A 25468-nucleotide genomic window follows, 5' to 3' on the forward strand; every position below is an offset into this window, starting at 1 on the left:
TTTTTACTCAACTTCAAAAAAGAAGACGTCCATTAAAAATCGGGACACACTACTCGGGAGGAAGGCAATAAAACCGGAAAAGAGGTCTCAAGTTTTCTATCTCAAGAAAATTGGGGAAAAAAAAGAGAGAAATCGAAGAACACAAACACACTCATCCTCTCAGTTTTTTCCTCTTTCTCTCTATTTTGTCTTTTGACCAAATTGCTTTGGATTGGGAGAGAAGAAGATTGGATTTTGTTTTTTTTTACTTCTTTCTTTTTGCTTTCTACTTGGGGGAAACTGGCTGACTAAGTAGGTGGGAGTTTTTTTAGGAAATAGAAAAATGATGGTTTTTTGGCTTCTTTTTCAGTCATTTTTCGATAAAAAATGACCTAGTTGTTTTATGGTTTCGGGAAGATTCGGAACTGGACTTCTAAAAAATAACATGAATTTTCGGAAAATTCGAATTTTAAAATACCAGCTTGAAACGTTCAACTGACGCGCCTCCGCCGCGTTCTTCTCTCCTCGCTTGTTACTTTTTTGGTATTAAATTTGATCTCCACAAATTTTACGGTAGATCAAATTTGGTCTGACAGATTTTTCATCTGGGAAAATGGAATGTCAACAAGAAAATTCCACTCCATTATAAAAATGATTTTCCCATAAATAGGATTTTAAATTAATTTTTTTGGACCAAAAAATTCAGATTTCGTGATAATTTTCAAATTTGGCAATCACTTCAGTTCTTGGGGTTCATTCCTTTATTTATACTGATGATTTTCTCATAAATCGGGTTTAAAAATTTTTTCTAAAATTGAAAATTACGAGTTTAGCGCAAAAAAGCTTATATTGATGTTTGAAAACCAAGTTTTAAATTTCACAACTACTACTTTTTTTTGGAATTTCAAAAATTTCTGATTTTTGGTTTTCTTTTTAAATTACATCATCACATTAATGATGAGTCACCTTTTTCTCTAACTGATGTGTGCTTCTATAAATACTGAACGTTTTCTGAATATTCTTAAAATTCTTTTTTTTTGTAATTTATTGTGATTTTTTGACTAAAAGAACATTTTTGGTACGTTTTAAAGTTTCTTAAAACTTTCCTAACCTTTAAAAAATCCGCCTAATGATAGGTGATAAGATAAGAACGCTAAGGACAAAAACATCTAGGTCATATCCTATCCATCTGATTCTTTTTAATCCTGCTTATCATTGATTTATTCGTTTTTTTTTCTTTTTATCCAGATGAATAACAGACGATGTGTCCTTTTTTTTCTTGTAGTTTCTGGACTATTATTTTTTTCAATTCATGTTTAAAACTTTGGTTCAAATTTATAATTTTCCAGAAAATGTTCCAAAAATCAACAATAGTTTTTCTGGTTTTTGGGACTTTTGGATTTTTCCTGGTAGCTGAAACCTTTCCAATCGAAATTAAAGGTGAAACTTAAATTTTATCAGAACTGCTTAAAACATGAGTTTTTCAGATATCCAATTTTTATTCCCTCCACAAAACACAATAATCTCTGAAAACTCAAAAAATCTATATGAAACGAAAATTGATAGACAAGTTGGAGATTCAGAGGAAGAGGAGAACATTCGAAAGGATTGTATTCAGAGTTTGTATCTCTTTTTTATTTTGGAACTTTCAAAAAATTAATTTTCAGAACAAAATTCTGAAAACTCCGAAGCTGGATCCTCTACGACGTCTTCGGCGTTACCAGAAGATTCTGGAAATTTCAATGACACATCGCCAATAAATGGAACGATCGTTGATGATGTGAGTCTATTTTTTTTGGGAAACTTGAGAAAATAAATATATATTTTAAAAAAAATTTTATTTCAGCCTATGGAGGTGAAAATCTACCGGGCTGAATGCGATGATTGAGAAAGCAGGGATTGTCTTTTTAATTAATGAAATTGAGAAATTTATAAAAATTGCAAATTGTATTCTTCAGAACAGTTTTTAAAAAATAAAAAAGTCGAAATCACAAATTTTTTAGAAATCAAATTTACAGATTTTCAAGCTTCTAAAAATTGATTCAAACTGTTCACATTTTTATGAAAACTTATAGGCAGATTGAAAAATGACTAGACCTTCATTTTTCTAACTGACAACATTTTTGTAGCTCTTGTGGTTTCAAGATATGCGCCTTTAAAAGTGGAGCGTACTTCTCTTTAAAGGCGCATACCGTAAAACCTATATTAGAAGGGACGGCCTTTCTATTTTTCCAAGTCCCTCTCGGAGTGCCCTTCTATTGCAGGGGCCCTTCTATTTTCCGGACATTTTTCCCTACGTTTTTCATCGAAAAATTCGACGAATTCTCGTTCAAAATTCATGAAAATCTGTCAATTTCACCAAATTTGAGCAAGTCTTTTATCAGAAAATAAAGGTTTCTGTCAAATTGTGGAATTCCCGGAACATTTTTCACTGAAAACGTACGGGATGTGTTCGATTTCAATACACATTTTGAAGGGACCCTTCTATTACAGGGCCCTTTTATTTTTCCCTTCTCGGAGGGTTCTTCTATTGAGGGGGGGGGGGGTCCTTCTTTTTAAAGGGCCCTTCTAATACAGGTTTTCCGGTATCTCCTAAAACCAAAAGAGCTACAAAACGTCGTAATTTTTAATGTTTGAAAATCTGGGGACATACATTTTTTTGGAATCTGATAATTTTGGAATGATTAAAAAGTCTTTATATTGAAACAAGCAACAAAGCAGCACAAATTTATATTGAAAACTGGGAACAACAAAAGAAGGAGTGGTTAACATTCTTGACCCCCATAACCCATTAGTCGAAGGTTTTGTTGTAAAAATAAAAACTTTGAAAAATCATCAGAGTTCAATAGTTTTCTGTTATCATTCAATCCAGCAAGATCAGTAGAAGACAGGTTCTCAGTTGCAGCACCCATTGCTGGGGCATTCAAATAGTTCAAATGGAATCGATGAAGAATGGGATAGGCTTCTTTACTGGCTGATCTTGCCCACCATTCGATCGGATTTTCATTCATATTCGTTCCATCCAAAAACCATTTTTGCAACTCCTTAAAATATCAGAATTATCGTTTTCCAAAGAAATAGGTTAACTGACAAGGAGTATTTGCTCTTTTCGATTGCCTCTTGTCCTGTTAATATCAATCCTTTGGGCATTTATGAATCGGGAAAATGGGTCTTCTTTAACGGCAGCAACTTCTGTGACATGTTCGTCATCTTCATCACATCGATCTAGAAGAAATTGAGAGAACTTATTTTTCCATTCATCCTCGGCGAAACAATCCTGAAATTTTCCAATTTCATAGCTACACAGCATGATAAGTTACCGTAAAACCTCTATTAGAACGGCCCTAGTTACCATAAAATCTCTAATGGAAGGACTTGGAAATATAGTTGGGGGCCGCCTAATTTTTAAGTAAAAATTTTTCGAAAAAAAAAGATAGGTAGAATAGAAGGGTCCCTGAAATTGAAGGGCCCCCTCTAATAGAAGGAACCTTCTAATACCGTTTAACAGTTCAAAAAAGCGTCTTTCAAACCTTAAACCGAACGTCGAGCATCATCCCAAACTGAAGAAACTCATTTGACTCATATTGCTTCAACTCCACTTCAATCTGTTTTACAATCGGTTCGGAAACATTTGGATTCTCCTTCATATCGTGTAATTCTCGTATCAAAACCTTACAAAGGGGAATGATTGCACTACTCGTCATGCCACTTTTTTGAATCAAGACAGTTGAATCCACAATTGGTTGAAGAATCGAAACTACAGACTCCGCAGTATCCCAATCGCTGCTCGTGATCTTATGAATATTTTCTTCTGTCAAAAAGTTGATAACCTCGCGGAGTTGGAGAGCTCTTTCGAATAAATCATGAATTGTCATCCATCGTATCTGTAAGCGTTAAACTTTTGAGAAATAGGAGAAGTTTCGAAACAAACTTTCTCAACCCCAAATTGTTCACTGGTTTCTTCTTTCCTGTCGACAATATCTTGGATTTTGTCATAGACATTTTGAAAAGTTGACAGCTTGTCAAATCCTTCGTTTATAGCGAAATTTAGGTTGTTTTCCAGGCATTCAAAAAGCGGAAAATCCAGTTTGAAAGTCTTCGAACCTCTGACAATGACTGAACAAATTTTACCTTTTAAATCAAAAGATTGCAAAATGTCTTCAATTTGTTCTTCAGCATTTTTTTCCGGAGAATTTTCGACAATTCCAAGAACTCGATGTGTCCACTGATTGTGTTCTAGATAGAAAACAACAACTCCTCGCTGCTCACTGTCTGCCCATTCATCAATACCAATTGACACATGCCACACTTTCAATAAATCATGCCTAATCTTCGATTCGTACTCAATATACAAACTTTGAAGTTCTGACTGTTGAAATAGGGAGTTGAATTGGAATTTTGGAATTGCAACTTTGCAAAAGTTTTTCCATGCAGGATGTTCTAGCAAGTTCACTGGCAGGGATGCTCCAGCAACCAATTGCATAAACGCGCGATTGATTTTTGAAGCTCTCACATCTTCTGGTGAATTTGCAGTTGCCCTTGGATGCTTTGCCGCTGGCTCCTCCTCATCATCACAAATCCCGTTTATCTGTTAATTAAAAACACAGTAAAATAGAGTTGCACTTTTCAAGCCAATTTTCTCGGTTCGTGTAAAAGATATCACAAAATTGTCAATTAACAAAATACTTGTAATATTATGATGACCATTTTGTTAGTTTACCACTTTTTGGTATCTCTCACAGGAATCGAGAAAAATAGGATCAAAGGGTAATTGATAATTAGCTTGTAAAATTTACATCGTTCCACTCTTTTTGATGTTTCTTCTTGAAATGGTAGTTCAAAACTGTTGTACACGAGTCTTTCTGTTTGCTGAAAGTGTGTTGACAAATCAAGCATCGCATCTTCCCGTCTTCCAGATATTCCAAATATTTTGAATATTTTCCCATTCTGAAACGTTTGAATGACTTGTAAAAAGGGGAAAAAATGAAATAGTGTGCAGAAACTGTAGGTCTGTATATAAGAATACAGTGCTGGCCAAAATCCAATCTGAAAATGATCAATTTAGTGGAAAATGGTGAATTTCGAGTTTCTGAAAAATTCAGGACTGTTGAAAAATTTTCTACAACAACTTGCTCTAAAGATACCGTAAAACCTGTAATAGAAGGGCCCCTAACTTTTAACTTTAGGTCAATTTATCTCGGTTCCTGTGAAAGATTAGATAAAATCGTCAACTGATAAATTGTTTATCATAATACCAAAAATGTTTATTAGTTGAAACATTTTTGATATTTCTCATACGGACCAAGATAATTGAGCTCAAACGTGACAGTGTGGGGGCCTTTCTATTACAGGTTTTACGGTACATCATGTTAAGAAAAAAACTTCTAAGATTTCAAAATTACCAATAACATTGGTGTCAATAAGGGTGTACAGTTGTTCCTGGAAAATGACTACGAAAAAGTTTTGAAATACAGAAATAAAGATCTACATTTGTTTCATAATTCCAGAAATTCTATTTTTCAGACACCTACATTGACAGTTTTCAACTAAAATTGTCATGTTCCTAATAAAGATTTTTAGTCAGCAGTGTAGGTATATATGAATGGTTCTCGAGAAAATCGATACGAGACGAGTTGTATAAAATTTCCTCCGAGTCGGTGTCTCCGACTATTTTCTCGGAGAATTTCTCCGACGGATGAGAGAGACGCAGAGAAGATAGTAGGATAGTTTAAAAAGAGGAAACGCAGAGAGAAGAGGTAGAGAGTGTGTGACGAAGAGTATGTAACCTCACTGCGTCTAACCATCACTGATGTGTTGTGTTCGTTTGAATCAGTTGTTTCCCGCGCGTTCTTTTTTTCCGATTATTTTGGGCGAACATCTGGAAATCAATGTTTTTTCTGTGATTTTTCGAGCCATCATAATTCCGATTCAATCGATTTTCAGCTCAAACCATGGCGACAAAAAGGAACGAACAATTGGCTCGGAACATAAGACGCTATGTCAGGGATGCGGTGAGAAGTGATAGACGAATTGGAGTACCAGATGAAATGGTGAGTATGTATAGGCTAAAATTATCGTAACTTGGTTTAAAGGAGGCCAGGCAGCAAAAATTTTGGGGAACAGTTTGGGGGACGAAATCGCGCCGCGCTTATGTAGGCCATCGGTCGGCAGGCGCCTTCGCGTCCCCGTAGCTCAGCCGGTAGCGGCGCTGTACCCCTGAGCTGTCCAGCATGAGTTCAACTCCTCATGTGGGTTCTCCAGGCAAAACATCAGGAAAACTTTTTTTTTTTGGTGTCTGGCCTCCTTTAATCGCATTTTTGGAAGATATTTTGAACGGGAGTTGTAGATCTTGCAAAGATATACAGAATGATATAAAAATCGCTTGGTTTTAGTTTTTTTTCGAATTTTTTGAAAAAATATAAAAAAATAGATAAAAATATCGCGTACTTCGAAAGTCGTAACCTTCTTCAGAATAATCATTTTTAAGAGATTCAAAAACTGAAATATAGATTTTGTACTGATCTACGCAATTATATAAAGTTCAATCGAAAGTATGATTCCTTGCTGCTGAATCCCCGAAACTCTCTCTAAAAGTTATGATCACTTTACATATTGTAACTCTCTTCAAAACCGACTTATCGAATAATTCTAAAAGATAACAATAGATTCTCAGAAGATATAGCTAATCATATAAAATTCAATTAGTTACCCTGAACCTCATGTTAGGGAAATCCTTATAGTATAAAATTCCCATTACCTTAATATTGACTATAACATTTTCAGCAAACCTCCGACAACTCCCAACCAGTGACTATAAATCCACGAAACCATATCAATGAAATTCCTCCTCAGCTTCTTGCCAAAATCCTCTCCTACGTTGGAACCAAATCATTCAACCCACCACCACCCCAATACCTTCATTATCTGACTGCAAACAGTGAAAAGTATCTGAAAATGAAAAGCGGATCATTTCGTTTCTTCTTGCCAGAGGAAAATAGTGTGTGGTATCTGAAGAAAGAAGAGTACGCAGTGAGAAATTTGTTGAGTTTGAAGAGAGTCTGCAGTCATTTTGAGAATGTTATTGAGAATATGACTCCAGAAAAGGAGTATGATACTGTGATGGTTGATTTGAAGCTTCAGGTAAGCCAGAGATCTCATGAACAATACTATTAATTTGTTTCAGGGTTGCGAGGACAGTAGCGCGGTGACCATGTACAAGTATGGAGGAACCGGTGCCATTAAACCAGCTACCCATCTAGCAAGAAATTCCAGATTTTCTGCGGATACTCATTTGGCGTAAGTTGTTGTTTTTAAGATATGCCATCAGTTGCCTAAAGCTCAATGCTTCCAGAAAGTTTGAGAGAATCCGAAACATAATCATTGCCGATATGGAATTGTCGGAGGGAGTATTCGAGAAGATCCTTGAGATGGATTTGGGTCACTTGAAGCAACTATCATTTGAAAGATGGAGAGCAGTGACTATGGAGAATGGAAGGGACTACCTGAAACGATTCAAGGCATCTTTGCCAGAGAATGTTGTTCTGGAGCCATACAAATTGAAGAGGCTTCTCGTGAACTCAAACTATCTTTATTGGTGAGTACTTACTTATTTTGAGTTCAAATTTTGAAAATCGGCAAAGACAGTTTGTAAACCTCACAAAAATATTAGTGTGTTTACTCGGGCCTCAATTACCATAAAACCTGTAATAAGAGGGCCCCACGCTGTCAAAGCTTAATTATTTCGTTTCATATGAAAGATATCAAAAATGTGTCAACTGCTAATATATTTTTGATATTATGATAAGCAAGTTACCAGTTGACAACTTCCTTATATCTTTGACAGAAATCGAGAAAAATTTGCTCAAAGTTCCAAGTGAGGGGGTCCTTCTATATTATTTTTTACGGCGGCTCAACTTTAAGATACAAGAAAACGGTAAATTAATATATTCTGAAAATTTAGATGTTTCGCTTTTCAATAGTTGATAACTTTGGCTCAGCGTCACTCGAAACCGGTACAAAACCTTGGTAATGCAGGCGAATGGACAGGTTTCAGACTCCAAAAACAACTTTAGGATTGTCAAATATGCTTTTTCTGATAGAACACATTCTGAAGATCGACAAATTCAAGAATTTTTCGACTTTTGAAAACATCTAATTTTGGATTTTTTCGATTTTCAGAATTTGTTTTATCAGAAAAAGCAAAATTGAAAACCCTAAAGTTGTTTCTGTAGTCTGAAATTTGTCCATTGGCCTATATCACCACGGTTTCGAAATGACCGGTTTCGAAGTGAAGCGGAGCCATAACTTTACTATAGATTTCCCCGTAGTCAAGATAATTAGCGTCGTGTCGGTGGTGGTGCGTCCTTCTTTGCATTCTTTGGTCATCTTTATCTTAGCTCCTAAAAGATAACAAGACTTAATTAACTACTGAAATATGTGAAATTCAATTTTACATATTTTACTATTTGACAACTTTTTGATAGCCGTGATAAAAAACAAGATAATTAAATTTCAAAATTTTCAGTTTCAAACAACACGAAAGAAACAGAAACCTTTTGAAAGTCAGATGTCGTCAAGAAAGAAGAGAGTTCCGGAACTTCCGCACTATCAATACGTAAGTTGGATTTTCTAAACTTTTCCAATACATCTGAAATTTCAGAATTCACAACATCCTTCGCTCGAAAACTCATAGAAAGCATATAAAGCATGCGTATCATGAGAAGACAATCAAGTACAAGAAAGATTTGAGAAGATTCCTGTTTTCAAAACTTGGAAAAGGGAAAAGCCGCGAAATTCAAGAATGTGGAAAATTTCACTTCAAAAAGTGCTATCAAATGCTCCAGAAGACAATGCCAAAGTCTCAAGGAACATTGGTTTTCCATTTGAAAATGTTGAAGATGGTGAGGAACCCAACATACCGTAAACACTCTAATCGGACGCCACCCGGATTGCCCACTTTGAGCCTAAATATCTTACATCTTTCGGAAGATATCAAAAAGTTTTTAACTAATAAATTGTTTATCGTGATACCAGCAAAATTTTATTAGTTGACCACTTTTTGATATCTCTTACAGAAAATGAGATACATGGGCTCAAATTTGACGTTCCGGGTGGCGTTCTATTAGAGTGTTTACGGTATTTTTTTTTCCAAATTTCCGCATTCAAATTTTTAGATTTCCTCCAAAAAACCAATGTCTTTAGCTGAGGAACAGGGAATCATTCAACAAGTTGCTGAAATGAAAAAGCGGGAATCTCAATTGCACAATTAAAAAAATTATTTTGAATTCTTCAAGTTTTTATTGAATTTTTTTAATCACAGTTTTTTTCAACAAAATCTCAGATTACGACAGAAAAAATTGATATGAGTCCTTTTGAATCTTAATTCAATATTCAAATTGACTCATAACATTTTTTTTCTCGTCTAGAATTTTCTAGAATTCTCTAGAATTTTCTTCCAATCGGATCAAATCAAATCTCAAAAAGTTTTCCATCACACCTGCTTATTCTTTTTTCTCTTCAGACGTCATGAAAATAATAAAAGTTCGATAAATTTTTTAACAGAAACATGTGTGTGTGTGAAGCCGAATATAAAAAGGGTCTGAGTTCCGAAACTTTCAAAATTCTAGTGAAAAATATTACGAATTTTGAGCAGTTTTTGAGTTCCTGAAATTCCAAAAAAATCTGAGACAAAATTTTTTAAAAATCCAAAAATTCAATACATGAACAAAGTTTATGGAAATGTTGTTCAATTTTCCAAATTATACTTTTTTATCTTGCCCTAGATTTTTCAGGTCGTGACCTAGATTTCTTAGGTCATGAACTAGTTTTCTTCTAGGTCGTGAACAAATTTCATGGTATAGTTTTTCTAGGTCATGACCTAATTTTTTCTAGGTCATGATCTAGTTTTTTCTAGGTCATGACCTAATTTTTTCTGGGTCATGACTGTCTAAAAAAATTTTTTTGTGATCTATAAGTGAGAAAAAATAATACGGGAAAAAAGCTCATGATTAGTTTTTTATCTCTTTTCCCATTATCATTTTTCTTCGGATTCATCTATCCTTTCCTTTTCCCTCTGAATGAATCAGGAAATCTTTCTTTTTCCTCCTTTTCAGATTACATATCCTCTTCTTTTTTTTGAGAAAAAAATAGGTTTTGAAACATCAAACTTGAAATTTAAAAAAAAACTCAGAATTCTCTAAAGGGATCTTTTCGAATTTTCAAAACTTTTGAATAAAAAAAACATTTTCTAGAGTTTTAGATTTTTTTTAATAGAACTTCTAGAATTATGGAAAATTTCCTATATATTTTTTAGGATCTTGGAACTTTTTACTCCTTAAATTTTCGATATTTTTAGAAATACTAGTGTTTGTTCTCAAAATTTAATTTTCAAAAATTTTCTATAACCTCCCCACCACCTCACAGTTTTCTCATATTTGATTTCTCTGAAAAAAGGCAAAGAATAGCCAGATTTTGTTCAGGATTATCCAGAATTTGCGTCAATGAGAGATGAATGGAAAAAAATAGATGAAGGATCATAAAAGTTAATCACCTATTCTTTCATATTTTCTTCAAAGACTCTATGATCATTTCTAGAGATCATTTGAAAGAAAATGAGCTAATTTTCATGAATTTTCGATATTGTCTGGAGTTTTCTTTTTGCAAAGACTGTTCAGTAAAGTGTACAAAATGTTTAAAAATTCCGAAATTTTAAAAAAAAACCTTGAAAATTTTGAAAGTTTCAAAAAATTGTTTTCCCACTTTTTAATCAGAAATAGTGTTTCCTTTTAATTATCTTCTTATTTTTGCCCTAGGGCTAAAAATATAAAGCTAAACAATTTTTTTTTGAGTTTTTCTTCTTTTTTTCACCCATTTTAAGTTTAGGCATCTGTCTGTGAATCTGTTTGTCCGAAATTACTCCTAATTTTTTTCTAAGCAGAAAAACCTGTTTGCGACACTTTGAGATCATAGAATATGCAGAAGTTTATGACAGCTTTATCTTTTTTTTTAATTTTCAATATTTTTAATTTTCAATATTTTTGAAAGTCGTCGGAATTTTCTTGACTGTTTGGGATCTTTAAATTTCCTATGTAGAATTTTTTGTGGTTTTTATTTAATTCTTAGAATTTTCAAAATTCTGATAAGCTTGGAATCTCAGAAGTCTGAATTTTCTAGAATTATTCAGGATAAAGAAAATATATTCTTAAATTCTCATAATTCTTCGGAATGTCTATCTTTTTTTGAATTTTCGGATATTCTCTCAGATTCCTGGATCCCTAAATTCTAAGTCTTCCTTCTTTTTCTATATTTTTTTCTTCCTCCTTCGCATTGGAAAAAAAAATCTTGATATTTGAGATCAGCATTTTTTTGGCTCAACCCCACTAACACGCACATTTTGCATGAATAATTGGGTCATGGGCACGGAGAGAGAGAGAGAGAGAGAGAGAGAGAGAGAGAGAGAGAGGGAGGGAGAGAGAGCCCATGAATTTGATATGATGTGGTGGTGGTGGTGGTGGGGGATGAGGAATTCAAATGATGTTAGGCATAGAAAACGAGGGGCCGACTTGATTCTTGATATGAAGAAAAATGATGAATGAATTATGACAAATGAGAGATCATTCCAGTAAAACTTCTCTTCCTCCCAGGCTCTCACGAATTGGAATTTCTGATACATTGGTTAGGTATCGGACCATTCCAAACTGTTCCAGATGTTCTGAAACTTTCCATCATAGAGATAAAGACTATTTTTCCTAGTTAGGTCACTTCTGGGATAGATGACCCTGGGTTTTTCCAGACCACTGAGCTTATTAAAGGACGGTATTCGTCATTCAAGGTTGTCTTTGGACCCTCATTGTTCTCTACTCAGTGTGAAACACAGCTGAATGTGCTCTTTAAATCTACAAAGATGTACTAATGGTAATTTCAGGATGGGCAGACTGATTACAGGCTCCATCTCAAAAACATCCAAATTATTTTAAACCAACTCAGATTGAGTCAAAAACGGATTGAAAACGGTCCAAGAACTAGGTAACTGGTCTACGGTATCTGCATTAAAAAAATTTTCTGAAAATTCCTGGGTTTTCTGGTATTCCACATTACTGCGAGACACCTATTTTTCACGTTTTCAGTACAAAAACTGGCCAATAAGGGGTGTTTTCCGAAAGCGGCAAAAATAGGAATTTTAAAAAAATTAGGTGAACGTATAGTTTTCAATTTATATTCAAAGTTTTCAAAGTGATACGAAACTTGAAATCCGAGTTCCAGACTCCTGAAAATGCTAAAAATCAACTGTAAATTACTTTTCACAAATCTCATTGACCTGTACTATACATCCAACTCTATCAATGATTGCCCTTTTGTTTATCTGGTATCTCCATAGACCCTCCCAGCCCATATTCTCGCAGATCATAAAATTTTCACTAACACATGCCATCATTATCCTTCAATATCTTTCAAAACCATTTTCCTTGTTCTTGGGCCCCTTTCTCCCCAGTGGCTCCCAAAAGTGCAAACCACCCTCCGTCCGAAACGTATACACATTTCACTCCCTCTCTCTCTCTTTTCGAATCCCAAAAAACCTCCTCAACCAGACTCTCAAGTGTCAGAGAGAGAGGGAGTGGGTCCCTCCCCTGAAGGGACCCCTCGGGGTCGTTTCTCTGTGAAAAACGGAGAGAGAGAGAGAGAGAGAGAGAGAGAGAGAGAGAGAGAGAGAGAGAGAGTGCCGTCTATTTTCTTTCGTTTTCATTTCCAAACCACCCCCACCTCCATCCCTTCCCATTTTTTTTGCCTCCTCTCCAGAAGAGTCTTCTTCTCTTCAGAAGAGAAAAAAATAGGAAGAAAAAATTGTGTGTAGTCAGTCTTTCTCTCTCCCATCCCATATTCTTCTTTTTTTTTCTTTTTTTCATCTTTCCGATCGATGTGCTCTTCAGAAATTGAGAAAAGAAGAGAATTCCCTTCTCAGTAGTACACATTTTTTTCTCGCAGTCAAATATGCCCTTGAGAATCCAAAATTGGCGATTCGAATTGAATTCGAAGAGAGATTTTTCTTCTTTTTATTTTTGGAATTTTTCAAAACACCTTCTAGAAGCTTATCATTACTGATAACATTTAGCAGATTCTGTATATGCGTATGTATGTGGCTCACCTTATCACCCATTCAAAGTTAACCGATCAAGCTGAAACCTGGACAGATAGATCAGAATTGTGGGTTAGTTGATGCCCGAACTTTTGGTTTTCCGAAATTCTGATTTTGAAGTCTTCTGGCGACGTTCCTGGGTTTCACCTCGGTAAAGGGTGGTGGGCAGAAAAGGCGATGGTGGAGGGCAATCGGAGGTCAGGAGGTTTAGTCCCGTTAGAAAAGAAGCTGAAAAATTTAAGTTTTGTGGAAGTGACCACTCAAGCTCACTTAACCTAATGAAAAACATTGTTCCTCTCTGCGTGTCTTCCTCCTTCTCCCTTCAATCCCATCTTATCCTGGTCCATCCCTCAGGTACCACCTGGTGCTCTCCTTCTGGCTGTCTATTGATACTTCCCCACTACCACCACTACTACTATGTCTCCATTGTGCTAAAATTAGAAAATCAGGACTATGAGAGTTTTTGGGATTAAAAGTTTAAAAAATTGTTTCTCATCCTTTCTTTTTGTTGATTGTCCCGGAGTTTCGATTTGCAATGATTCTCAAAATTGCAATTTTTGTGTGGTCCTTTGAACTCTGACATTGTTTAGGATCCCTGTTTAACTGTCTGAAAATTGAGAATTTCGAAAAAAAATGCTGATCTAAAATAATTTTTTAAAAATTTTTCATAAGATTTTTCGATATCTTTCGAATTTTTAACAATTTCAAGATTTTCGAATTTTTCAAACTTTTTTTCAAAATTTTCTTTGCTTTTTCGAATTTTTAGAATTACCGTAAAATCTTTAATAGAAAGGCCCCTAACATTTAACTTCGAGCCAATTTATTTAGATTTCTGTCAAAGATATCCAAAAGTTGTCAACTAACAAATTGTTTATCACAATATCACAAACATTTTATTAGTTGAAACGTTTTTGATATCTCTTATAGGAGCCGAGATAATTCAGCTTGACAGTGTGGAGGCCTTTCTATTACAGGTTTTACGTTATCAGAATTTCAGCTTTTTAGGAGAACCTTGTTAAAAAAACGTTATTTTGATTTAGACAATTTTAAAAAAATTTTGAGAAAAATGTTTTCAAAAGGATTGTTTAGACTTTAGAATTAAACATTTTGGAATTTTTAGAATTTACGAAATTTATGTTTTCTAGGTTTTTTAGATTTTCAAATATTCAGACCCCTCGCAGAATTTTTCTGAGTGTTCAAAAAATTTTTGATCTACGAAATTCGTTTTTTTGTTTTCCCGATAGTTCCAATTTTTCCCCACCCACTCCAAATTTTTGTGGGGAACATAGACCGTATTTTCCACTCATTAATTTTTTTCAAAAACAAAATTTTGAAAAAAAAATTGGAAAAAAATGAGTCAGACCTATTTTTCGTGTTTTCCAGAGAATTTCAATTTTCCTCTCGGTGGGAAATTTAATTCTCCTATTTTTCATTAAAATGAGAATGAGCAATAGGTGAGCAATAGTGAGCTACAGATAATTTTCAAGCTCCGCCCACTTTTTTTGGATTGGAAAAATTGTTAAAAATTAAAAAAAATTTCAATTAAAAAAATGCGATTGTAGGTAAATGGACCCTGTTTAATTCAAATATCTTGTTTATTTTCTATGATTCCCAGCTCCTAAAAGTGTAATCAAACGTAATCTGAATGTTCCCCGAACAGGTGATAAATAATCCAAATCATATGCCTCCTTTTCTCGTTTTTTGGTCATTTTTCTCCGCCTAATCCGGTCCGCCCGTTTATGTTTTTTTTTCGTCATCACCTGACCCCGTAGATTTTCTTCTGAATTCAAATTATCAGAAGTCAACCATTCCACCTGCTTGAATTAAGACTTTGTTAACTCTGTTGAACTTTTTAGGAAGTCCTGAGATTCAAAAACCCTTAAACTCCTGCTACCGCAAACACTCTTAATAGAGCGTCACCCAAACTGTCAACTTCGAGCCTATGTATCTCATTTTTTATGAGAGATATCAAAAAGTACTGATAAAATGTTGCTGATATTATGATAAACAATTTGTTAGTTGACAACTTTTTGATATCTTTCACAGTAATGGAGATATATGAGCCCAGAGTTAATGGCTTGGGTGGAGTTCTATTAGAGTGTTTACGGTATTTCTAAAAATCAGATATTCTAAACATTTAAATTCTCAAAATTCAAAAAATCTATCCAAATTCAAATACTCCTGTAGTTCTAAAGTTTTCAAATTTCCCGCTGAAAACCTTTCAAGACCACCCATATCAATTTTTCATTTCCTAATAAAAATCCGCTCCATTTTTTCCAATTTCCTGAACCTGAAATCCAAAAGTCTGAAATTTTCAGTTCCTCAAACAACTCGAATTTCCAGATTGATATTTTTCGTCCTAATTTCAGTGTTCTCCAAGATTGTTGTCTATATAAACGCGCTCGATTCACATACTAAACATCAGAAAATTTCAGAAAATTCAAGTTTTTTTTTAAATTAAAAAAAACTTCTACGACTTTTTTGCCACCACTTTCTTTTCCTACGATTTCTGTCCATATAAAAAAGATCCTTCATCTTCTAGCCTCTTCCTTTTCTTTTCCTTCTTTCTTTGCTCTAATTTCTTCCTTCCGGATTTTTTTCTCGCGAGATTCTAGATTTTTTCTCTTTTTCTTTCTTTTTGGATTCTAATATTTTTACTCTGTTGGATTCAGAGTTTTGGAGAGTGTTGGTTTTTGCTGAATTTCCGAGTTAAAAAAAAAATATTCCGGTAAATCTGTAAAATAAGGGCCCCCACACTGTAAAATTTGAGCTCAATTATCTCGATTTCTGCCAAAGATATGAAAAAGTTGTCAACTGATAAAGTATTTATCATTTCATAATCAATATTTGATTAGCTGATCAATTGTTTATATCTTTGACAGGAACCGAGATAAATTGGCTTAAAGTTCTGTCACAAGGTTTCCGGTTGTTTAAATTTGAAATTTCTGAAAATTCAGTTGTCTAATTCACATGATTCATACGAATTATCCTGTCAATAAGAAAAATCTAGACTTTCATGTTTTCAATCAGATTATCCGGATACCGGATAATCTGATGGTTACGTAAAAAATCAGATTTTATGGGTGGATACTCAAGTTTGGGATCATCACGGATTTTTTGGATTTGATTACGTTTTGTTGGGATAATTTGAAGATTTTCTGGATATTCAGGATGGCGTGTAGACCATATTAAACCTTTAAAAAGGAGGAGTTTGGTGAACTATAGGTGAAAAATTGTTTGGATATTTCTAGAACTATCTAGAAGGATCCATGCGGTTCTAAAAGATTCTGGAAGTCTTCAGAAGATTCCAGAATTTGCTATTTTAGAAATTTTCAAAAAATCCATTACACCTGTCCGTGGGCTGAAATTCCAGGTGAAAATTTAAAGTTTTTTTTTCTTCTTGGAAAATTTTAAGCTCATTTTTTCTGACTTCTCCTCTCTTAAACTTTGAAAAAATCGGACATCTCGACAAACAGAAAAACAGACAGATGATTTCTTTCCGGGTGTAGTTCCTCGCTTATCTGAGTCAGTTTGAACTTTTAGGTATTCATTTTTTTCGAGACACTCATTTTCTGTGAACTCATATTCCATTGAATTTCCGCATGAGAGGATTTTTGAAAAAAAAAATTGTGAAGTCAAAATCGATTTTCAGCATTTTTTACCCAATTTCAGTAAAGCCCAAGTTTTTTTTTTCAAAAAAGAAATCTGGATTTCAATTTTTGGAATTTTTCGAGTTTCTAAATTTTTGAAACCAGAGTTTCTGAAATTCTCAAACATCAATGGTTCAATTAAAAATCACATATAAATTCAAAATTTGAAAGATTTTATTGAAATTTAAATTTCTCCCTTTTCTCAACTTTCCTTCTTTTTCCGAATTCAAATTTTCCCCAAATCCCCCCAAAACGAAAAAAAGTCATTTTCCAGGTGACATGAGCCAAGAAGATGTACCCTCATCGGTGGTCATTGCTCAGCAGCCTACAGTACCTACAGTACCCCCCACTCAGACTACAGTAACCCGAAAAGCGCCGCCGGCTGCTTTAATTCTTCCAACAATTGTAAATGTAAGTCCTATGGGGATTTTTTTGTTCGGAAGATTTTTTTCCGCATCCTCCAAAGTTTTTAGAAAAATGTTCAGAACAACATTTAGTATAGAAAATCGTATATCCCTCTTTTTTTGCGGCTCTTCTTTTTCTTTTTTTGGTCCCCAGCTATTTTTAGATTATCCCTTTTTCCAAAAAAAAAAGCCAAAAAAAAGATGTTTGATCTTTTTATTCTGAAGAAGAAAATGTGTTTGTGGGTGTCCTAGATATCCATTTTTGATGAATTTATATACTAGAGATTACTGTAGTTTTGGGAAATTGGAGAAACAGAAATACAGATAGACGGAAGGAAAGGAATGACAATTTTAATCGAATTCTAGGAAATTAGGAATTTTGTTTTCCAATCTTCAAAATGTGAATTTCAAAATTACCGTAACACCTGTAACTTTGAGCCCATATATCTCGATTCCTGTGGAAGAAATCAAAAAATGGTCAACTGATAAATTGTTTATCATAATCTCACCAACATTTCATCAGTTGACACATTTTCAATAACTTGTATAGGATTTGAGATAATTGAATTCAAATTGGAGAGTGTGGGGGGCCTTCTATTACAGGTTTTACGGTATCAACTTTGATTTTGAAAAATGATCTGGAAATTTTTAAAATCTCTAAAATTTGGGTTTGCTTTTGACTCGAATTTCCTTAGAATTTCTTTCCAAAAAAAATTTACAGTTGACATTTTCATGAAATCCCTATAATTATTTTCCAAATATCAATGGAGGAGTGGGTGATGTGTGGAGGAGGTTATGAGATGTAATTTGAGTTGAAATGTGATTTGAAAATTTATCGAAAAATATAGAACTTTAAAGTTTTCGGACATCCGGACAAGAATTTCTTTGGATTATTTTTTTTCGATTTTTTCAAATACTTTGAAATTCTCAAAAAATTTATCAAATTCTTCAAAAACCAAGACTTAAAAAAAGACTCATTCTTGCTAGACACTTTTAGACTAAACCAATGATTTGAAAATGAACAAAAAAATGTATTTTTTAGTTTTCTACAGTAATCCTCAAAAATACACCCCCCCCCCCCCTAATACACACGAAAAGCCAACTTTGAACCCATATATCTCGGTTCCCGGGAAAGATATCAAAAAGTAGACAACTGATAAAATATTTATCATAATATCAGAAAAATTTTGTTAATTGGCCACTTTTTGATATCTTCCACAGAAATTCAGATAATTAGACTTAAAATGGCGGGTGCCTCCCCCCCCCCCTTGCCTTTCACTTCTCGGGAGGTTCAATTACTTTGAACTAACTTATCTCAGTGCCTGTAAGAGATATCAAAAAGTAGTCAACTGATAAAATTCTTAACATATTATCAAAAATATTTTATTAGTTGATCAGTTTTTCAAATCTTTCGCAAGAACTGAGATATATAAGCTCAAAGTTGGCTGTTCGGATAGTCTTCTATCAGAGTGTTTACAGTATTTCAGAAAACTTTCATTTCAAAATCACATGTGAAGTATAACCTTTTCGCTGCGTAAAAAGGTAAAAAATCTCTGAAATTCAAATGTTTTTGGTTCCAGAGAAACAAAAATCCGGTCACCCACGCCACCCCGAGAATCCGCTTAGTACCGTATAAAAAACTCTATTTTTCGCATAATTTTTTCCAGAATTGACGTCATCAAGCAACACAAAAAATGTTAATCTACCTTTGCTCTCCTTCCTTTTCAGCGAGAGAAAAAAATTGGAAAAAAAGGGAAGGGGTTTTTTAATTGGATGATAATTATTTTTCCATCCAATTTCCCCCCCCCCCCCTTTTTGATGATGACTAGTCATTTGGAGGATCATCACATCCATTTTCGAAAAAAAAAAGAAATTTCAGAGAATTTTTTTCTCCCATATCATATTCATACTCACTCAACCATAGACACCCCCACTATTTTTACTCATAGTTGTAGCTCTCTCTCTCTCAGAACCAAAAAACAAGTCGTGTTTTTCGCCGTTTTTTGCCTCATTTCCTATTTTTTTGCTTCTAGAAGAAGGAAAAAAGAACACCCCTTATTTTCTTTTCCTTTTTTTTCTTATTTTTTCCTTTAAATTATTCCGAACACAGATTATGAATGAGGAAGAGGACGGTGATGGACAATCATCCTCGAAAAAAGTTGTTCCAAGTTTTAAGTTTCAGGTAATTATAGTCACTGACTTTAAACCCAATTATTGTTGTTCGTGTGATAGATATCAAAAAGTTGTCCACTAGTAAAATGTTTAAAATTGAATTTTACACATTTTATTAGTCAATCACTTTTGGTGATTTCAGATAGGAACGAAGATAATTAGCAATACCGTAAGCATTGTAATAGAATAGACCCCTAGTTTCTTTCAGAAACAATATTTTTAGACCAACTACTAGATATGATAGAACTCGGCGAGTTCTACAAAATTTTACTATTTGGTAAACTGTGTCTTGTCTATGAACAAAGTTACAAGTCATAAAGTAGCCGGGCCTTGTCGTGTCGGCCGGGGCCCGGACTCTATTTTTTGCCTGTAACTTTGTTAATAGACAAGACACACTTTTTCAAATAATATCATTTTGTAGTACTTGTCGAGTTCTACCAAATTTAATTTTGTTGGTCTAAAAATACTGATTCTAAAAGAAACTATGGTAGATCCCGCGAAGGCCTGGCAAAGGCCCGGTCGCAAGTATGAAATACCGTAAACAAAAGAGTGCTTTGCAAGCCGTTAACCTTAATCCCAAATGTCTCAGTTCCTGCAAAAGGTATCAAAAAGTAGTCAACTGATCAAATATTATTGATATTGTGATAAACATTTTGTCAGTTAACTACTTATTGATATCTTTTACAAGAACTGAGATATATGGGCTCAAAGTCTGGGGAGCATTGAATTAGGATGTTTACGGTACATTTAAAAACACACTATAACTTTTAACTCAAATATGTCGAGTCTCATAAGAGTTCTTGAAACACAATTAACTGTGAAAATGTTTGAAATTATTTAAAGATGTGTAGCAGTTATTCATTTCTTTCTGCTAGGTGCTGAGATAATTTAGGTCAAAGAATGCAAGCATTGGGAGGATGGACGGTCTGAATTTGATTTAGATATCCTTTAAGAGAATCCCAATTTAAAAAAGATTTCTCAATAAAAATCTGATGCATCAACTCTCTTTCTCCTTTTTTCTCAAATTTCTAACCACAAAAATGGCCGCTAGAATCTTCCAGGAATATCAAATTACACTTTTTCCTTCCCCGCCAATAGTTTCCTATAAAAAATGGGAGGAAACGAGAAAAGAATAGGGACCAAAAATTGAGAGGTAACTGGGATAGGGAAAATTAACTTAATCACATAATTACCCTCTATAATAAACAAATACTTTTGCAGTGCCCCGTAATACTGGAACAAGGACCATCCAAACCATCATCGCCAACAATATACACTGGTTCGTCTCAAATTACCGCTGATCTCATGCAACAAATTCAAATGGTATGGTTCAGATAGTCGCCTAGGAAATCAGAAAAATTAGGCTAGGGGTACAGTATCCCCATTTGTATACTTCATAGGATTTTACTGTGTAGCTCAGCAGATACCGTGAAACCTTTAATAGAAGGACTTCCTGAACTTTGAGCCAATTGTTCCCGGTTGCTGTGAACGATATGAAAAAGTTGTAAACAAAAGTTGTAAACTGATAAATTGTTTATCATAATATCAGAAGTGTTTTGTCTGTGGACACAGTTTTGATATCTTGCACAGGAATAGAGATAATTGAGCTCAAACTTGACAGTGTAGATGCTCTTCTATTACAGGTTCTAGGCTAGGTTCAGAAAAAGTTGGAAAAGAAAATGGAAATTCAAATTTTTAGGCTAAAAGCCAAGCTTCACATTCTTAACAGACAAAGTATGATTCTTATTCCAGTTCACTTCCCACTTCGACGCTGCCCGACTATCTCCAAACTATGCAACATCGGATCTTGGATCCTCTGCCAGATCTTCATTTTCCACGTCATCATGGATGAATTATAGAGATCGATTTGCGGATTACGATGAATCTGGAAAAGAAATGGGGTCTCCATTTGATTGCGAATCCACACACTCGGTGTCTCCCGCGTTTTCGTTATCGCCAAACTCGTTTAATCATTTTTCGTAAGCTCTTTCTTTTCATGTTTACAAAAGTATCTGAAATTTTTAGAATATACGAAACAAGACTAGAGTTTTATTTTTGTAGTTTACAACTTTCTCAAAAAATCAAGTCCTAAGGAGATATGCCACGTGGAAGAAGCTTGATTTTGAGCTTCTGGAAATCTAAACTTATAGTGAAATACTCCAATGTTCAAAATGTTCTACTTTCATTTTTTGAAGTGTAGACATTTCAAGCTTTTTTCCCAGTTCCGGCGGAAAAATACGGAAATTGGTGGCGCTGAAAAAATCGACCTCACAAAATTTTTGTGTGAAAATTTCAGAGAAAACTAAACAGATTCAAAAATTTCATTTTTTTCTAGATTCGACGCCAGATCAGTTTCTTCATTGGGACATAGTACAACAAACCTGAATCATCTGTTATCCGTCGGTGCGGCTTTTGAATTATCCAGGTAAGAGAAAAAAAAATTCAAAATTTGGGAATTCAGATCAATAACTTACCCATCTTTCAGAGAACGAAGCCGATCAGAAAGCGATATGCAACCAATGCAAAAGGATGCAGATGAAGCAAGTCTCCTAGCAAATTCTACAGTATCCGTGCCTTGTTACACAAAGAAGTCAAAATTCGGAGGAGAGATAAAACGATCAAGTAGCACACCACCGCCAACGACAAATGAGCGCGAAGAGATGGAACGGATGACGACCCGACCGACGTCGGTTATGGAGAATAAGGAGGTGAGTGGTGGTGGTGGACATTGGGACGCATACATTGACAGATAACAGAGTCAAGGATCAAGAATCACACGATTCCAATAAACAATTTCAAATTTTTGTTGAAAAAATTAAAAATGATAAAATTCAATCGCCTACAAAAGTACCAAAAACTATTCCGAATCGTCTGAAATTTTGAGAGGATACTGAACAAAACTAGAGCTTCATTTTTGAAGTTGACAACTTTTTCGAAAAATTAAGTCCTGGAGAGATTGCCACGTGGAACTGCGCTGCTACGGTAGACAAAAGCCACGTGGCATATCTCTTCAGGACCTATTTTTCATGAAAAATTGTCAACTAAAAAAATGAAGCACTAGTCTTGTTTGGTGTATTCTGAAAGCTTCAAGCAAATCAAAACAGTTTTCAGCACATTTTCAGACATTTGAAAAATGTCAAAAACTCAAAAAAATCCTTTTTTTCAGACAAATCTCCTTGTCAACAACTGGGCGAGAGATCAATTCCTGGCTATCCAGAACGCAATGCCGATCTACAACCTGCTCACAAAATCATCGGAAGATTGCTCATCCTTATCAACACCGGGACCCCTGAAAGTGGTGCCGAAAAGTAAAGATGATATGACGTTTTTGATGAGAGACGAGAATAATCGAGCCAAGGAGATGCAGTATCCATGTACAATGTGTGGGCAGGTAAGGGCAAGATGTCCATATGTTGGTTGCCAAACTTGGTTGCCAAACTTTGTCCAACTCGTGTTTAAGTGGACTAAATCTCATTTTTCCAGGCATTCGCTGTCCATGACCGCCTAGCTAAGCACATTGCGTCCAGGCATCGACAGAGAAGTTGTACACTGGACGACGCTTCAAAAGTACATAAATGTAACATGTGTACGAAAAGTTTTGCAAGAAGTGATATGTTGACAAGGTAGTCAATTTATTTAATTAAATAATAAACTATAATTTTTCAGGCACATGAGATTACACACCGGAGCAAAACCATACAGCTGTCCGACGTGTAATCAAGTCTTCTCGCGGTCCGATCATCTATCGACACATTTGAGAACCCATACTGGAGAAAAGCCGTATGCATGCCCGATTTGTAACTATTCAGCGGTTAGTTTTCTCGGAATTCAACTAGCATATGCCTGTCAGTACCGGCCAATAAGAGCGCACCATATAAGTGAAATTGAAACCCTTATATCCCGGCTCCTAAAAGAGATAAAAAAAATGTGTAAACTGATGAAATGTTTTTGGTATTATGATAAACATTTTAATAGTTAACAAATTGTTGATATCTTTCATATGAACCGACATAGCTTGGCTCAAAGTGAAGGCTTGGGTGGGCTTCTATTATGTAGAGTTTGTTGACCATTTTCAGAAGTCTGGAGCTCGGCTGTCAAGTTTCAGATTATTCTAAAACTTCTGGAGGATGTAAAACAGACCAAAATCGAAAACTTTGGGATTCGGAAGATCGCTGAAAAACTAGGAATTTTCGAAAAGTCTATGAATGCAAAGTTTTCAATCTAAGTTGGTGTTACACCTTCAAAAAATTTCAAAACGATCGGAGACTTAACAGCCAAGCTTCAGACTCCTGAAAATGGTCAAAATCAACTGAAAAACATTTTTTAAAATGAAAATTAAAAATTTATTTCAAGAAAAAAACAGAGTTCGAATAGTGTACTGATTAGCCAGACTAGAAACTAATCTGTTGATCCCTTTCGCCACGTAGAGGCTCAGTACATGAAAGGGAAACAAGGTTTATTTGACCAATGGGTTCACCTTCTAAAACCCATAGGGCGTGGAGGGAGGGGTCCCCCACCCCCTAACAAAAAAAACAAGAAGTCAGCCGAAAAACCCCTCTTTTCGGAGACCATTGTCGGTTAATTTTCACAAGCTCCTTCTCATCCCGATAAGAAGCCACATTGCATAGCACTTTTCATTGTTGTCTCAATTTTTTTAATCTTTGATAAAATCTTCTGCTACTCGGGGACGTTCAGTGATAGAACACCTAGCCATGAACACGGAAACATGGCGACCCTTAGGGTCTTTTAGTACTTTTTTCGCATCGGACCAATCGACAGAAAAAAGCAAAAGAGACAACAAATGAGCAGCGGAATGCAAAAGGCTTCTTACCAGGGAGAAGGTGCCAGTGAAAATTATCCAACAATAAAGATTCAAAGAGACGGATTTCCCAGAGACACTGATTTTTTTCAATACGTGGAATTTTTGAAACGTGGACAAAAAGAGGATGTGTGACCTGATATTGATTGATTTTATAATGTATTGCGTTACGTGAATTTAAAAAATTGCAATGCTTGAAAATTTAATATAATTTGACGTGACCTTTGAGAAAAAAGAGGAGCGGAGCGAGGAACCAATGAAAGAGTTAGGTTAAATCGCACCGAAAGCGCACCATCCAGCTGTTTTTTTAATGTTTCTCTTGAGAACCGAGATAAGTGAGCTCAAAATGGGCGATTTGGGTGGGCTTCTATTAGAGGGAATACTGTATCTTATTAACCGATACTATAGGCCATTAGTCGTCGATGCTGACTATGTAGCTATGTTTAATTTCAATGAAACGCATAATATATTTCCTGTAGATCGAAAAGCGAATTTCAGAGCCGCCGTGACATGATCTCCCGTCACATGAGAACGCATTCCATGTCGGACGACGTCTCCACACCCCTGACCCAGTTATCCATCAGAAGTGCTAGCACATCTCCATTGCCTCCAAAGATTGCTACAGCCGTCGTGGAAATCGGATCCGGAGAACGATCGGCGTTCAAACCAATACTCTCAACGTCTCTCTCCTCTCATCATCTCTCAGTTTCTAGTCCATTCCAATCTCTAAGTCTCTCAACACCATCATCTCCATCATTCTCACCTCAGAATAATTCGCTGTTCTTAAATCGACAGTACTCTTTTGATAATTCTATAATTTCTGAAACTTTGAATTTGAACTTGAACTTGAATTCATCTTCAACTTCGAATTTGAATTTAAATTCAAATCCTGATTCTAAAAATTCTTGATCTCATTGGAATTTGATCTTATGATCTGTATCAGATCCTCTCTGCTCCCTCCCATTTGATCATTTCGGAATTTTCTGTGAAAACTTTTTTTTCCAATTTTTTGTCAAAATTCTCAACTAAACCGGTATGTACATTTTTCGGAATTTTCGTCTTCTTCTTTAATAAAACTTTTTTGAAAGCCTTTTTTCAGAATCGGGTTAATTACTTTTGACAGAGAATCTCAAGTCCGTACTGTTACCTTACTATAAGTCATAAGACATTTTTTTCGAAATCCAAAAAAAAAAAATTTTTATTTTTTGTCATAGAAACGTTCCACATTCAATTTCAAGTTACGTCCCAAAATTTCAGGCCCAAATCTCTTATTTGAACAAAGTTATTAAGGATTTTTCTAAGCCTATACTTA

General features: G+C 34.9%; 4 protein-coding genes across 4 annotated transcripts; 3 read left to right on the forward strand and 1 right to left on the reverse strand.

The window, feature by feature from the left end:
- Positions 1–1331: 1331 nt before the first annotated feature.
- On the forward strand, positions 1332–1867 carry CBG19809 (the record flags this gene model as incomplete). The annotated part of the gene is made up of 4 exons (XM_002640693.1): positions 1332–1419; positions 1467–1598; positions 1647–1759; positions 1826–1867. The coding sequence occupies 4 exons, from the start codon at positions 1332–1334 to the stop codon at positions 1865–1867; spliced, it is 375 nt and encodes a 124-aa protein (XP_002640739.1).
- An 877-nt stretch (positions 1868–2744) lies between these two features.
- On the reverse strand, positions 2745–4925 carry CBG25428 (the record flags this gene model as incomplete). Its single annotated transcript, XM_045241610.1, has 5 exons — positions 2745–3023; positions 3071–3256; positions 3510–3863; positions 3911–4567; positions 4776–4925. The coding sequence occupies 5 exons, from the start codon at positions 4923–4925 to the stop codon at positions 2745–2747; spliced, it is 1626 nt and encodes a 541-aa protein (XP_045100260.1).
- Positions 4926–5930: 1005 nt separating this feature from the next.
- On the forward strand, positions 5931–9248 carry CBG19811 (the record flags this gene model as incomplete). Its single annotated transcript, XM_002640694.1, has 7 exons — positions 5931–6029; positions 6763–7119; positions 7163–7275; positions 7331–7573; positions 8504–8593; positions 8639–8879; positions 9153–9248. The coding sequence occupies 7 exons, from the start codon at positions 5931–5933 to the stop codon at positions 9246–9248; spliced, it is 1239 nt and encodes a 412-aa protein (XP_002640740.1).
- Positions 9249–19278: 10030 nt separating this feature from the next.
- On the forward strand, positions 19279–25065 carry CBG19812 (the record flags this gene model as incomplete). The annotated part of the gene is made up of 9 exons (XM_045241611.1): positions 19279–19347; positions 20559–20660; positions 21090–21316; positions 21673–21762; positions 21823–22045; positions 22504–22728; positions 22821–22960; positions 23004–23148; positions 24655–25065. The coding sequence occupies 9 exons, from the start codon at positions 19279–19281 to the stop codon at positions 25063–25065; spliced, it is 1632 nt and encodes a 543-aa protein (XP_045096849.1).
- Between the last annotated feature and the right edge of the window lie 403 nt (positions 25066–25468).

Source organism: Caenorhabditis briggsae (genome assembly GCF_000004555.2).
Source record: "Caenorhabditis briggsae complete genome, chrI, whole genome shotgun sequence".
Taxonomy (NCBI): Eukaryota; Metazoa; Nematoda; class Chromadorea; order Rhabditida; family Rhabditidae; genus Caenorhabditis; species Caenorhabditis briggsae.